The sequence below is a fragment of the Lacerta agilis genome, chromosome 8 (assembly GCF_009819535.1).
Source record: "Lacerta agilis isolate rLacAgi1 chromosome 8, rLacAgi1.pri, whole genome shotgun sequence".
NCBI classification, from domain to species: domain Eukaryota; kingdom Metazoa; phylum Chordata; class Lepidosauria; order Squamata; family Lacertidae; genus Lacerta; species Lacerta agilis.
Genome location: NC_046319.1, coordinates 62,928,566 through 62,943,458, shown reverse-complemented (window position 1 = coordinate 62,943,458; position 14,893 = coordinate 62,928,566). Strand labels below are relative to the sequence as shown.

The 14,893-nt window shown below is 50.3% G+C and overlaps 2 protein-coding genes across 4 annotated transcripts in view; one reads left to right on the top strand and one right to left on the bottom strand.

Moving 5' to 3' along the window:
- SYTL1 (synaptotagmin like 1) overlaps window positions 1–7,918 on the top strand; it is a 38,341-nt gene extending 30,423 nt beyond the window's left edge. For all 3 annotated transcript variants that reach the window (XM_033157905.1, XM_033157903.1, XM_033157904.1), the window contains 6 exons: window positions 254–356; window positions 917–1,078; window positions 4,046–4,124; window positions 5,878–5,977; window positions 6,715–6,920; window positions 7,361–7,918. In XM_033157905.1, the coding sequence (XP_033013796.1) occupies window positions 254–356; window positions 917–1,078; window positions 4,046–4,124; window positions 5,878–5,977; window positions 6,715–6,920; window positions 7,361–7,500 (790 nt within the window). In that variant the 3' untranslated portion in view covers window positions 7,501–7,918. The remainder of the gene's footprint in view (window positions 1–253; window positions 357–916; window positions 1,079–4,045; window positions 4,125–5,877; window positions 5,978–6,714; window positions 6,921–7,360) is intronic.
- Window positions 7,912–14,893, bottom strand: part of MAP3K6 (mitogen-activated protein kinase kinase kinase 6) — a 38,938-nt gene continuing 31,956 nt past the window's right edge. The window contains exons 23-29 of the mRNA XM_033157902.1: window positions 13,890–14,099; window positions 13,244–13,349; window positions 12,511–12,760; window positions 11,550–11,659; window positions 10,715–10,833; window positions 9,383–9,459; window positions 7,912–8,583 (exon numbers count right to left, since the gene is read on the bottom strand). Coding sequence (XP_033013793.1) covers window positions 8,439–8,583; window positions 9,383–9,459; window positions 10,715–10,833; window positions 11,550–11,659; window positions 12,511–12,760; window positions 13,244–13,349; window positions 13,890–14,099 — 1,017 coding nt within the window. The 3' untranslated portion in view covers window positions 7,912–8,438. The remainder of the gene's footprint in view (window positions 8,584–9,382; window positions 9,460–10,714; window positions 10,834–11,549; window positions 11,660–12,510; window positions 12,761–13,243; window positions 13,350–13,889; window positions 14,100–14,893) is intronic.

Here is a 14,893-nt window from a genome sequence, read left to right as displayed (position 1 = left end):
GAGGGTGGGTTTTTAGAGCAGGTGCAGGGAACACCAAACCCAGGGGACAAATGGGGCCCTCAAGCCCTTTCCGTTGGGCCCTCTCCCCAGACCACACCTCTCCCCGGCCCTGATTTGCACCCCAAGAGTTTTTGCCTGGCTGGAATGTCTGACGACGCCTCTTGCTTGTCTGGATGGAGCATATTTGATTGCATGTAGAAATTAGCCTAGCTAGCACACCATTTACACCACTGTTCCGCCCTCTTCCTCCCAGGTACGTCAAGTCCTACCTCCTTCCCGACAAATCCAATCACAGTAAGAGAAAAACTGCTGTCAAGAAGAGGAGCCTAGATCCCATCTTCAATGAGACCCTTAAGGTGAGGGTTGTAGCTCCTAGTGGTGTGAGAGCACTTTAAGAAGGATATGGATAAATCCAGGCCCGTGCAGAGAGAGAGGCAGCTAGGTACACTTGCCCCAGGCCTTGGAGGGCTAAGCTGGCTGGGGGGCCTTGCCAGGGGCCTGCTGGACTTACATTGTCATGCCAAGAATGCCCTCTTTTTCCCAGCCGACGGGGGACTCCTGCCCTGGGCCTCAGACAAGCTCTGCATGGACCTGGGTGAAGTGGAAAAAGTTCAGAGGACTGCAAGGAAGACAGTCAATGGGGTATGGGGAAAGAGTTCTGTGAGGATGGGTTGAAGGAACTGGGCATGTGTAGCCTGGAGAAGGGAATGCTAGACAGGGAATAGGATACCACTCTTGAAATACCCAGACTACCCCCAGGCAAAAGAGGGCTTGGTTACCCCAGGCGGCAGGACTATATCTTACGAACTTAACTTGCAGAAGGGTTGATTAGGCTAGTTCCCATTGTTTTGTTTCGTTCTGCCTTTTCTTCCTTCTCTCCTCTTCCTGCCCTCCTGCAACATTCCTGGCTTTGCAGTACAAGATTGAGAAAGCGGACCTGCAGGGCCGGATCCTGAACCTCTCTGTCTGGCATCATGATGCCTTGAGCCGAAACCTCTTCATGGGAGAAGTGGAGATTGCGTTGAATTCCTGGGACTGGAGCAACACGAGTCCTCAGTGGTTCAACCTCCAGCCTAGGGTGAGTTTCTTCCATAAAGAAATTACTGTATTTTTCGCTCCATAGGACGCTCCGGACCACAGGGCGCACCTCGTTTTTAGAGGAGGAAACAAGGGGGGGAAAATATTTTTTCTGGTTTTCCTCTTTTAAAACCCATGGGTTTTTTTGAGAATCAGCTCAAAGTTTTACAGTTGTTTTTTTGCAAAGGGAAAAGCCCTGCTTTTTTGAGGATCAGTTCAGATTTGTGCAGCTTTTGCAAAGGGGGAAAAGCATTGCTTACAAACCAGTAAGCACCAGTACAAACCAGTACAGACCAGTAAGCACCAGCAGGTAATAGGAAGCAAGAGGAAAGCAAACCAGTACAAACCAGTAAGCACCAGTACAAACCAGTACATACCAGCAAGTAATAGGAAGTAAGAGGAAAGCGAACCAGTACAAACCAGTAAGCACCAGTACAAACCAGTAAGCACCAGTAAAAACCAGTACACACCAGCAAGCAATAGGAAGCAAGAGGAAAGCGAACCAGTACAAACCAGTAAGCACCAGTACAAACCAGTAAGCACCAGTAGAAACCAGTACGCACCAGCAAGCAATAGGAAGCAAGAGGAAAGCGAACCAGTACAAACCAGTACAGACCAGTAAGCACCAGTACAAACCAGTACAGACCAGTAAGCACCAGCAGGTAATAGGAAGCGAGGAAAGTAAACCAGTACAAACCAGTAAGCACCAGTACAAACCAGTACAGACCAGTAAGCACCAGCAAGTAATAGAAAGCAAGAGGAAAGCAAACCAGTACAAACCAGTAAGCACCAGTAGGTAATAGGAAGCAAGAAGAAAGCAAACCAGTAAGGACCAGCAAGTAATAGAAAGCAAGAGGAAAAGTAACAGAAAGCCCCAAATGGCTGAAAAACTCAATTTCCCTTATCTCCCTCCCCGATCTCCTGCAATCAGCTGTTGAGCGGGTTCTTTTCAACACTCTCTTTCCCTCTTGTTAGCCTTTAGCTCTTTCTAAAACAGAAAAAGCAGGCTCTGCCTTTCCTCCTTGGGCAATTTGGCTCCAGGGACCATGCATTCGCTCCATAAGACGCACAAACATTTCCCCTTACTTTCCAGGAGGAAAAAAGTGTGTCTTATGGAGCAAAAAATACGGTACAAAATGATATAAACAAGACCAATAAACAACAAAATGATTCTGTCGTAAGGCAAACAAGCAAAACTACAGCAACCAATGGTCCTGGCAACAGTTCCCTCACCCTATTTCACTGATGGTGGCTCCCACATTTTCCCTATTGCCCCGTGACGGAAAGGTGCCCTGCCGGCATTTCCTCAAAGGGTGTGTCTCTGAAGGGCTCAGTGCAATGCAACCCTCATGGCAGCTGTGCTCGTTCCACAATAGTTGAAAGGGCTTGCTGCATCAGTAAGCTGGTGCAATCGGTGTCGGAGAGCCGTTGCACAAACCCCCACAAACCGTTACATTGTTTTTCTCCCCACCCCAAATGCACCTCTTCCTCTTGAGCATTTCAAAACCTGCTTCTGGAGAATCACCCAAAACAATACTCAGACACCACTCAGTGCCTGGCCTGTCGCATCATTGCATCTTAAACTAGAGGGTGATTAAAGCTTTGTTCTCCTTTCTTAAACATCCAGGGCTTTTTGCTGCTGTATGGGTCAGCAACTGAAGGCCAAGGCCCATGTGAAATCTTGGCTCCTCAGGGGGTATCTCTTGGCTTCAGAGCTGCCGACACAAGAGGCGGCGAAAGAATGCTCTTATTCTCTTCGTTTATTGTTCTATCTATCTCCCATCTTTCCTCCAAGAAGCTTCAGTTCTCCCCGCTCCCCATTTTCTCCTAACAGCAGGCCTGTGAGGCGGGTTAGGCTGAGAGCCGGTGAATGGCCCAGGGCTGCCCAGTGGGCCTCATGGCTGAGTGGCTGCTCCGAGCCCTGGTCTCCCAGCACTCGAACCACCACACCAGATTCTCTGGACTGAATAGCAACAGGAGTTGCAGGAAGAACGTTAGAAAGTGGGTGGCTTTGAAAGAACACAGGTCAAACTTACGGAGCAGAAGTATGCTTCAGAGCACCAGCCATCGGAAATGGCAGGATGGGAGAAGGCTCTTGCACTCGGGTCCAACTTGCAGGCTGCCTATAGGCATCCTGGTTGACCACAGGATGCTGGACTAGATGGGTGACTGGCGTGATCCCACAAGACCCTTCTTACATTCATCTTGAAGAGTAGCAAGGGGGAGCCTTAGTCCATCATTCCACATGCCTTTCTCAATATGGGCCTCCAGCAAGCACCGTACCCCAGCAAGGATATTGTGTGTTTATGTGATAAACCAGGTCAGATGATTGGTTCTCCTAGCCTGCTGGCAGGGTCTCACACAGAGGTCTGCCCCATCCCACCTGCTGCCTGAGCCTTCTAACTGGAGATGCAGGGGACTGAGCCAGGGTGGATGCACAGCAGGTGTCCTGCCAGAGAGCTCCTCCCCTTAAAGGGTGGCGTTAGATGGGAGTCTGAGCCTTGACTTTGCACCCTTTGAGATGCCCCTCTGAGAAGTCTAGTGGCTACGCAGGGTGCCATTTGCTTTTCCTGAGTTTCTTCCTTCCCTTTTCATTTTAAGAATAAGCTAATAGCTTTCTGTGCATATAGGAAACTGCTTCATACCAAGCCAGCCCAGTCTAGCTCAATACTTTCTACTCTGACTGGCAGCAGCTCTCCAATATTCCAGGCCAGGGACATTGCTTGCCCTACCTGGAGGCGCCAGAGGTTGAAGCCTGCATACAGGGTGGATGCTACTTCCGCTAACCTGTAGACCATCCTCTACTTTCCTGGTTGCAAAATGTTTAATGCAAGATGTTCTATTGACCATGCAGGAACCTCCCATGTGGGTGTTGCTGTTCCGTCACAGAGGGCGGAAGTGACACTGAAGTTTTTCTCCCACCCATCTACCCACCTTTTGTGACGGATTTCCTTTGCTTCTTTCCCAGACCTTGGTCACTCCTGACGCTCTCTGCAGCCGTGGCATCCTCAACCTGGCATTGAAGTTCATCCCGGCTGGATCAGGAGGTGAGATCAAGGCCCTGTTTCTTCCAGACCTCCCAGCACCACCACCACCCTCTGGGTTTTTGGATTGGGGTGGGAGGATTTCTGCAAGCCCCCCCCCCTTCGGTAGACATTTATTAGCCCAATTTGACTTGGCGGGGGCGGGGGGAAGCTTAAAGAAATATGGGAATCAGCCAGCCACGAACCAAACTGATGTTCCAGAATCTAAGACTTCAGGGAGAGGTGCTGGGAGGCGAGAGGCAGAGGGAAGCTGGAGGAATCCTAAATTCCTTCAACCCTATAGAGCAGGCCTCCCCAAACTCTGCCCTCCAGATGTTTTGGGACTACAATTCCCATCACCCCTGACCACTGGTCCTGTTAGCTAGGGATGATGGGAGTTGTAGTCCCAAAACATCTGGAGGGCCGAGTTTGGGGGTGCCTGCTATAGAGGCTTGTAGACAGAAAAGTCTTGAGGACGGAGGATCTGTCGTGTACATTGGGTGCACGGGTGAGTTGTTGCTGTCCTACATATTACTGAGAGCAAAGGATTTCGGTAGGTCTGATGTCTTTGCGAAGAAGACATGCCAAATGTTCACCCGCCATCTCTTTGCCTTCGCCTATATTAGCTGGATCATTGGAAGCCCAAAGCGACTTCGTTTATTACATTTACATACCACTCATTCATCCATTTTCCTTAATGGACAGTTCAGCAGAGTAACTTGTAAAAAGGCTAGAAAAAGGGAGAGAAGGAAAGAATAGTCAGATGAATTATAGCCTGATAGAATCAGGGAATGGAATGTCCCAGAGAGGTCCTCATGTGGCTACAGCCCCATTGACCTAAATTGTGTTTTGAGGGATTATCTGAACTGGGCAATTATTTATTTGTTTCAAATGTGTGTGTGGAACATAGGCATCTGCCCTACACTGAGTCAGGCCTTTGTCTGCCTAACTCAGTGTCGTTCACATGGAGGGGCAGCAGCTCTCTGGGGTTTCAGGCAGGGTTCTCTCCCAGCCCTACCTGGGACCTTCAGCATGCAGGGCGGGTGGTCTCTGAGCAAGATATGGCCCTTCCCTAGGGGGTATTGCCTTTCTTTTGTACTTGGTATTCATGGCACCCTGACCAAAAAAAACCTCATAAAAACATTGGTATAACAAAAACCAAATGCCACAGTTAAATTGAGAGAACAAGGTATCATTCTACATAAATAGCAACCATAAATGCAGCAGTTTGGCTAGGAGCAGACAGAGCAACCCAGCAGAAGACTGAGTAAATAGGAAAGGCTTTGCCTGATACTCAAAGGTAACGACGAAGGCATCAAGCAGATCTCACTAGGGAGGGAATAAGCCCATCTGCATGAAACTACAGGACTGGTCACCTACCTAACCTCTGCAGGTATGGTTTACCTCCTCTCAGTGATGTCAGCTGCTTGAAAAGGTTCATATGGGGTCAAGTGACCTTCCAAGTACCCTGCTCCCAAGCCACTTAGGGTAGGGGTGGAGAACCAGATTTTTTGGGACTCCCTTAACCCCGGACCAGCATGGTCAGGGTTGACAGGTATTAAATTCCAGCAGCATTTGGAGACCACAAGTTCCCCATCCCTGATTCAGGGCTTTAAGCAGCTTAAGAACCAATAGCAGTTTCATCTGTCTTGGATCCAGCTGTCAGCAGGAGATTCCAGCTACCAGAAGGATTGGATCTAAAATTCAGTAGGTGTTGGGTCGGAAGAGATGGTGCTTGGCCTCTGAATCCACCTTCATTGTCACGGCTTCCTTTCAGGGGAAGGGCTTCCTCCCACTGGTGAGCTTCACATCTGGGTGAAGGATGCGCAGAACATCATTCCCCACCGGGGCAGCACAGCAGACTCTTTCGTTCAGTGGTACGTGCCTGTTGCTCTTGGGTCCCTTCCAGACAACCTGTCTATTGAGCATGCATCCTGATCTGTTTGCACACTTTCCAAAGGGGAGCTCAGTCAATGCCTGTTATTTATTTAGCATTCATTCTGACTGGTGTGCGTGGACATTATGCAATGTTGCATCAAGCTGTTGCCATCCCACACTTCCCAGTGAATTTCGCCATCACTTTCCTTGTTGCAAAAATCCCGATTTTGGGGCGGTGGGGTGGGGAAGCCAACAGCACCAAATCAGCTTTTAATTAGGCAACCTGTATTTGCCAGGATGTGATTGGATCCCATCAATCTGGAATTGTCCTTAAGCCCTCTTGCAGTGGGGAAGGGGCTAGGGTTAATGGAGGGGAAGGGGTGGTTCAAGTGCTAAGCAGGGCATTGTATGCGGCCTGATGTATGTGTACAAGTGCATGTTTCCCGCTTTGGACTGTGGAGTGGGCAATCACAGTTTGGTTTTTAGAATGAGCACCTTGCCTGTAGAAAGCCAGCACAGGAGGGAAACAGCTCTGTTGGGCCTGCTCTCCTTGCCTGGCTAGCTTTCTTTCTGCAGGGAGTCTTTTTGTTTCCAAGGAGGAAGCTTCTGAACTACAATCCATCACCTGCGCTGGGTTCTCTCCCAGTCCTACCTGAAGATGCAGGGCTTGAGCCTGTGACCACCTGCAGTCAAAGCAGATCCTCTAGCCACTAACCTTCCTTGTCTCCCCTTGCAGCTACATCCTCCCTGACGACAGCAAGGTGAGCCGGCAGAGGACCCGCATCGTGAAGAAGAGCCTCAGCCCTACTTTCAACCACACCATGGTTTACGATGGGTTCCAGGCCAAGGACTTGGCTGAGGCATGTGCAGAGTTTACCATCTGGGACCACGAGACATTCTCTAAGCAGCAACTCGGAGGCATCCGGCTCAGCCTTGGCACCGGTGAGGCAGCAAAGTGTTGTGGGGATGTTGTGTGTGTGTGTGTGTGTGTGTGTGTGTTGAATCTGCACCTTATTGAGAGATGGGAAATGATCCAGGCGCTGGATTCCAGATTAGAGGGGGCCCTTAGTACAAAGTCCCCCAATCCCTCAGTTTGGTTATGTAGAGTTCCAGTTGGCAGTGGAGAGGCGGGCCAGGGACTCACTCTTTTAACTTTCCACAACGGCTGAGTGTGTTGTGGGAATTGTGGGAAATTTAAAGGGTGCTCACCCAGAGCTGATGAGAGTATTGGAGGGGAAACTGTTTAATGGAGAGGTGGGCAGGACACAGGGTACCCAGAAATGCCACGTTCCGGTGCCTTGCAATACACCTTTCTGGCTGATGGTCACTACAAGCAAGTGGGCTCCAGGTGACTGAATTAGAGCCCTTCTGTTTCCACACAGGGAACAGCTACGGCCTGCCCGTCTCCTGGATGGATTCGACAGAAGAGGAGCGCCACGCCTGGGAGATGGTGTTCAAGCAGCCTGGGCAGTGGGTGGAAATGAGTCTTCCCTTGAGGACCAACTTGAACCCTAGGACTTAATCCCAAACTGCAGCAGGACACCCGTTCTTGGGATGATGGAGGAAAAGCTGATCGGCTTCCCTAGCAGCAGCCTACTGGATGCAAATGAACAGGCCCAAAGTCTCTGTAGGACTTGCAACCACAGTGGTTTCTGAAGGGCAGCCCTGGCAGGGGGACAATAGCCTTTGGTACCATGAGCCCATGGGCAGGTTCAGCCTGTGCTGCTGCTCTCCCAGACTTAAGGAGGGAGGTGAGCAGGTCCGGCTCTTAAAAGGGACTTCTTTGAAGGCCTTGCAATGGTTTTCACACTGTAGTTTAGGGGAGACCAAAAGATGCCCCATGACAAGAACCATGCTGTGGCTACATCCGTCTTCAATCTCTGTCCATCGCCTCCCTGATCCCCACACGCTATCGACAAGAGGCAGTGTCATGCTTTCTTTAAAAAAAATTTATTTACTTCTTCCATCCTTGTTGGTATTACGGCAAAACTTGAACAATCCCACTGTTTCCTTTCTGCCGTCCAGTGGGACACCCAGAGTATCATTTCCCAGCCTCAATGGCTGCTACACTAATGACTCCTGGAGCTGTGTTTTCTGCAGCAGGCCAAAGAATCGCCGTCCAGCACAGCCGTGAATGATGCAATCAGGGCTTTTCCCACTGCTGACTCTGAAGCGACCCCACCCCTTGCAGGGTAGCTCAGAATCTCTCTGCCTCTCTTCTTCTGAAATCCAGGTCACAGGACAAAGCACCCTTTGTCTCAAGCCAAGAGAGAACTGCAGATTTTTTGCAGCGCGGCAGAAATAATCTCCTCCAGACGTGATTTGCTTGAGGTGCCAGAATAGACCAGTGCCACCTTCCCCATCACCATCAATTAGAGGATAAATGGAAAGTCAGTTCACATCACCTCTGTGTGAGGGCAAGCCTGGAATCTTGTTCTGCTTACTGCTGGGGAAGAAGGTCTATGCCAACCAGAGCCTGCTGTCCTCCAAACAGATTAAGGGCTTCCCTTGGCGTGGCTCTTGCTCCGCTTCGGGCTGTAACTTCTGGCCGAGTGTTTGCCGATGCTCCGAGATGGCTTTCCAGAGGCGGCACACCATCCCCCCTCTGCCAAGAAAAGACCACGGAAAGATTCAGATGGTGAACATGCTATATTGCACCTCTCGGGTTGTTCAGCCGACGTGACTTGCAGTGCTCCAAGTGACAGGACACAGCAGATCACTGGAAGATGCCGTCCAAACACCTGGACCACTCAGAACCCAACTAGACACAAGGGGTGATGCTTTGTACACAACTTGAATCGAGTGCCTTAGCCTGTCATCTGCTGCTTCCTAAGCAGCCTCCATGATAATGGTGTTTCAGCTTTATAAAGAGGTAGCAGCACTTGGATCGCAATCCCTCTGAGCATGGATACTCAGGCTCCAGGCCTCCCTCCTGGGCTAACAGCAACTAAATTTCATAACTATAATAAATAGCAAAAAATAATCATGCAGGCAGAAGTTTGGATGGTGTTTCTTTTATCGTGGGCTCTGTAGAGTGGTGAGAAAGGAGGGCTGCCTTTTGGGGGAGAGGAGCCAACATAAGTGCCTTACTAGATCTGATGACGACTCTTCTGGGTTGTGTTGAAAATGGAGCCAAAACTACCCAGGGGAACAGTGGGATGTAATTATGCACTGTCCCCTCTCAGGAAATTGTGCACAGGGAAAACACATGGCTGCCCCGTGGACTCTGCATTTGCAGCAGCCCCATTTGACTGGAGGAGGAATGCGTTGCATGAAGGCAGCCGTCAACCCACCGCACAGACGTCAGTGAGGAAGGTACAGATCTGGGAAGTCCATTTTGCACCCCAGACCCAATGAATTTCTTAATCACCCCTGCCTGCCCACCTAAGCTGCCTCTCACCTACCTGATACGGGTGTACCGGAGGTCGTCGGGCGTAGCACAGTTGAGCAAGTCAGGCAGGGTGAACCCATGGTGTGAGAGCTAGGAAAGAGACATGCAATTGCTTTAGCTGTGGTTGGCCAGAGAACAGGGCAGTTGATGGACACCTACCCACTCCAGAGAAACAACCTCTCTGGCTGAGAAAGGTAATGGAAGTGGAGAGGAGTGTTGTGCAATTACAGTGGTACTTCGGGTTACAGATTCCGCCAACCCAGAAGTAGTACCTCGGGTTAAGAACTTTACCTCAGGATGAGAACAGAAATCGCGCAGGGGTGGCGCAGCGGCAGGCCCCATTAGCTAAAGTGGTACCTCAGGTTAAGAACAGTTTCAGGTTAAGAACAGTTTCAGGTTAAGAATGGACCTCCAGAACGAATTAAGTTCATAACCAGAGGTACCACTGTATTATTTTTTATTTATTCTTATTAACTGTCTATACTGCCCTTCATCCAAGGATCACAAGGCTGTTTGCGTTATATATTTTTGTGGTTTTATATTGCAATCACAAACCAAAACCATACCTGTCCTCAGTTTAAAAGGCCAGAGATAGTTTAATTACTCACAGAGAAATATTTTTGTGTGGCACCTAAAGATATGTAATAAAGGCACCAGGTGAACCTCCTCAGGGACAGCATTCAACAAATGTGGAGCCACTGCAGAAAAGGCCCTGGCTCTCACGGTGGCCCACCAGCTGCTTGTAGAAAACGCCCACTTGCGATTCCCAGCAACTGCTGCTGACTATGGAGTCAGTACATAGACATCATGGCGAGTAGCTGGTGATAGCCTAGCTTCCCATGAATTTGTGTAATCCACTTTTACGGCCATCCCCACTAGTGGCCAACGCCACACCCTGTGGGAGCCAGTTCTCTAGCTTGTGTGAAGAGTAACTTCCTTTTGTCTGCCCAGAGTTTCCCAACACTCAGCTTCACTGAACACCCCCAGGTTCTAGTATTATGAGAGGGAGAAAAACTTTTTATCTATTTTTTTTTCTACACCTTGCATGACTTTACACACACCTACTATGCCCCTGCTTATTCATCTTGCCCCTGCCTGCCCAAATTAAAAAGCCCCAGAACTTTTCTTCATGGGGGAGTTGCTCCAAACCCTTGATAATTTCGGCTTCTCTTTTCTGAAACTCCCCCAGCAATAAAATGGTCCCTTCTGAGTTAAGCCAACCCAATGACATTCTCTTCCCCCACCCCCTACCAACTGCATTTAAAAACAGGCCTGGAGGCTGGGCCAAACCATGGGGCCAGGAGCTGATGCTTGAAACGCCCCCCCCCTCCAAAAAGGAATTTACCGTTGCAATTGTGGCTTTGTCAGCCCCGTGTTTTTCCAACCACTCGGCAAGGACAGGATCTGCAGTCTCTTCTTCTTCTTCTTCTCTCTCCCAGGAATGCATTGGGGAAGTAGTGTTTCCTGGGAAAGTAGGTGAAAAAAGGAAGAGGTTTTTTTAAAAGGTTTCTTCAGTGCCTTGTGTGATCAGCTTCTGCTTCCTAAAACCATAAAGCGTGATCTTCCCACAGCACCTTGCTTTAGATGCCTTTTGGTTCTGAAAGGCACCCAAACTGCCACCCCTTGTGGGGAGAATGAGATGATGGGACAGTGGGCTAAAGATGCCACATGCAATGTCTTGCCTGGAGAGGAGGAAGAATGAAGTGTGTATTTGTGTGTGAGCGCACAGACACATATGCACAGGAGTGTGGACTAGGACACAGCCATCACTGCATATCTGTGTGTGATGTTGCACAAGCACAGAACAGGATACTGGTGGCGAGAGCTGCTGCCAGTCATTGTAGACCAGGCTACCTCGGCCCTCCAGATGTTTTTGGCCTACAACTCCCATGATTCCCGAGCTAGCTGGACCAGGTATGATGAGAATTGTAGTCTCAAAACACCTGGAGGGCCAAGTTTGAGGAAGCCTGGTGTAGATTGTACCAAGCTAGATGAACTAACAGTCTGACTTGGCACAAGGCAGTTCCCAATGTTCCCATGGTTTCAAAATTAGGCTTTTCTCCATTTTGGCTGGGTATATAATTTCAACTTGTTTTGCATAGCTCTGCTTACAGCTCCTCAGGATGGAGCAAGCTCAGGTGCCGATTCCAGCGTGAGCCTCCTAGTCCCAGTGACCTCACCTCTCAGCTTGGCTCCTCTTAGAGCCCAGGAATCTGCTTCCACACTCCACAATGCCTCCTGCAGAAGCTTCTGGCATTCCCGCTCCTTCTTCATCAGCTCCCACTGCAGCCTGGCAAGGCCAGAAAGGGTTAGAGAGTGAACTTGCTTGCAGGTGCATGCATAAAAAGATTAGAAAGGGGGTCGGATTGCTCTGCTAGCGTGTCCAACTGCGAAAAAGTAGGTTGCATTTGAGATGTCGGAGTTCCTGGCTGCCGGGGCAGTCACATCCTCTGCCCTAGAAACTCTCATCCTACTGAGGAGGAGTGGCTGGGATTAAGCCCAAGTGATGTGTGAATTCTGCACATGCTCAGACACACTCTCTCCTTTAACGCTACGACACATATTTCAAAGCCCAAACATTGGCACTGAAAACAGGTTGCTGTGCTTTACAGCTTCTGTGGATGAGCCCTGAATGTAGCTGCATAAGACTATCCTGCACCAGCGAGTAGTCAACCTGGTGCCTGCTAGATGTTGCTGGACTACAATTCCCATCATCCCTAACCACTGAGGTCACTGGCGAGAGTGCTGCTTTGCTCAGGTTCCTCCGGTAGGCTTCCCATCAAGGCATGTGCGGACTCAATGGGCCTTTGACCTGAACCATCTGGGTTCCCCTTGTGCCGTTAATGGACTTGCTGGCCGGGGCTGGTGGAAACTGGACTCCAGTGACTATCAGTGACCACCATTCTAACACACAGCAGGAGCAGCCATTGTGATGCTTCCTCGAGATGCTGCTGGACTCCAACTCCCATCAGCCCCAGCAAGCATGCCCAATGGTCGAGGATGATGGGAGTTGTAGTCCAACATAATCTGGAGAGCCCCAGCTCTGCTCTAAAGCCCTAAAAAAAAATGGGGCAGAGGCCTGTTGTTCCTTTGCTACTCACCCCACCCCAGCCTAGAGGAGGAAAGCCAGAAAGGGCTTACCTTCTTGTCTCCGCCTGCAGCTCATTCAGCTGAGCCATGAGAGGAAAACGGCCATTCTGGGAATGCTGGGAGTCCATCCAGCTGCTGCTGCTGGTGCCGATCCCAGAACTTGGTGTGTCCATGCTGTCCTTGAGGGCATGGTCCTGGCTTTTCAAAGACTGCAGCTCCTGGGGCAACAGGCTCTCTTCCTCCTCATGGCTTGCGTGTTCATGGCCTTCCTCCCGGGAGGACCACGGCTTCACCTTGAGTTCTGGAAAGGCAAAATGTGTGTGATAGAAGAGGGGCGGAGGGTGGGCAAGGCAGTTGCCCAACATAGTGGCAGACAGCGGTGCTTTCACAGCTCAGTGCTAAGAGCGCATGCAATGGCATGCGGGAGGACCCCAAAGCTGTTCTCTGGCACATTCGGTCAAAAAAGCATATCCCCAACCATTTGTGCCAGGAACACACACACAACACACACACATCCCGTGTGGTGCAGTGAGAGTGTTGGCCTAGGACCTGGGAGACCGTGGTTCAAATCCCCACTCAGCCATGCAGCCTGGGTGACCTTGGGCCAGCTACTGCCTCCCAGGATAAAACGAGAAGAGTGAGAACCACAAACACCACCTGGAGTTCCTCGTATGAAATGACAGAATATGAATGCAATAAACAGTCTTCTTCAGCTCCTCAGACCCGGAGTATTCCAGACTGTATTCAGACTGAGCCAACCTTCTATTCCACCCATTTCTCCTACCTGTCAAGAGGATGGTGAAAGCTGCCTGGACCGCCTGCCCCATGAGGTTATCCAGGGCGAACACCCAGTGAGGCTTGATCTGGAGCTTCCGCAGCGCCTGCTTTACCTGTGGAGGTGGAAGACAGAGAGGAGTCAGGTTCAGGATGCATTGGGCCTCCTTCCTCTGCTTAGCTCTCTAGGCACACACACACACCCTGCCCTTGCCATTCTAGCTTCACCCAAAACACTGAATATAGTTGCCCCAGAGATGGCATTTGATAGGGTTGAGGGGGAGGACTTGTGGACTATCTAGTCCATTTTGAGAAAGTGCTGTGGCCTGCATTTTGAATTTTATTCCTGCCCTTTAGGATGGTAGCTATCCCTCCTTCCTTTGTCTTACCAAATTTGGAAAGGATGCTGTTCATCTAAGACCATCCTGGTGGGATCCATTTTTCTTAACTAGACCCCTAAGACCCATCAACTGCAGCCAAGAGCTGGGGTCAGTTGAGCAGACATACACTTTAGCATTATGGGGAGAATAAAAAGTACCCCTGCATAGGGCAGCATATTACCAAGGTCTGCCCCTGAGCCCAGGGCGGCTTCCTGGGCACTGCGGGGGAACACTTTTCATGAGGGATCCCAGCCGCACCGACCCAAGCCCACTTACGGTGTCCTGGAAGGTGAAGAGGGGCGCTTGCAGCTGACAAAGGCTCAGGCCATCCGCCTGCAAGCTGGTCTGGATTTGGAGCAAGTCATGAGCCAGCTGCTTTCGGTTGGGGGAGCGGATGTATCTCTTGAGGCAGGAGACCAGCTGGGAGATGTGGTCCAAGGAGACTGGGCTCTGAGGGGAAGGCGAAGGCGAAGAAGGAGGCCAGGCCTGGAGGAGAGACACAACCAGAAACAAAACAAAACAGAGCTGAGGGCCAGGGGGAAAGCCATGGCACTGTGCCTGTTACCAAGTGTGGGAATTCTGCTTTCCCTCTGTTTATCATCTCTCCTGCAGGGATGGGATGAGGGAGGCGCTGCAGCCCAGAAACATCCGGAGGCCTGCAGATTCCTCATCCCCCAAACTAAGAGCCTGTGTGGTGTCAACAGCTGGCATGTTGAGCCTGGGAGACCAGAGATCAAGTCCCTGCTCAGCCGTGAGAAACTCACTGGGTGACCTGGGGCCAGTCTCTGAGCCTCACCTACCTCACAGGGTTGTTGTGAGGATAAAATGGGGAGGAAGAGAACCGTGGACGCCACCCTGTGCCTCTTGGAGAAAAGGTGGGATATAAATGCAATAAATAAAATAACTTGCACACTCCTCTCAGTTCCCCCTTTGCTCTGGGACTTGACATCCAGTGGCTACCTTACAATATTCATAATCAAGGGGGGGGGGAATGTTGCAGTTTCTTCCACACCTCCCCTGAGGGAAGGGAGAAGCAAGGGAGCCAGGCCAGGGAGAACGCACACCAACAGCTCGCAGTTGGCATGAGAAGACACTGCCAGTTTTCTCTTTTATATAATGTATTTGTTTTCATGTTTAAAATGTAAGCTGCCTTGGCAGAAAGGGGGTATATAAATCCAGAATAATAAACTTGTGCCCCCAAGACAACTTCTGCAAGAATCCACAGTGAGGATAGGTTTTATTCATCTTCCATTTCTACATTTGGGGCTGAGGAAGGAAAG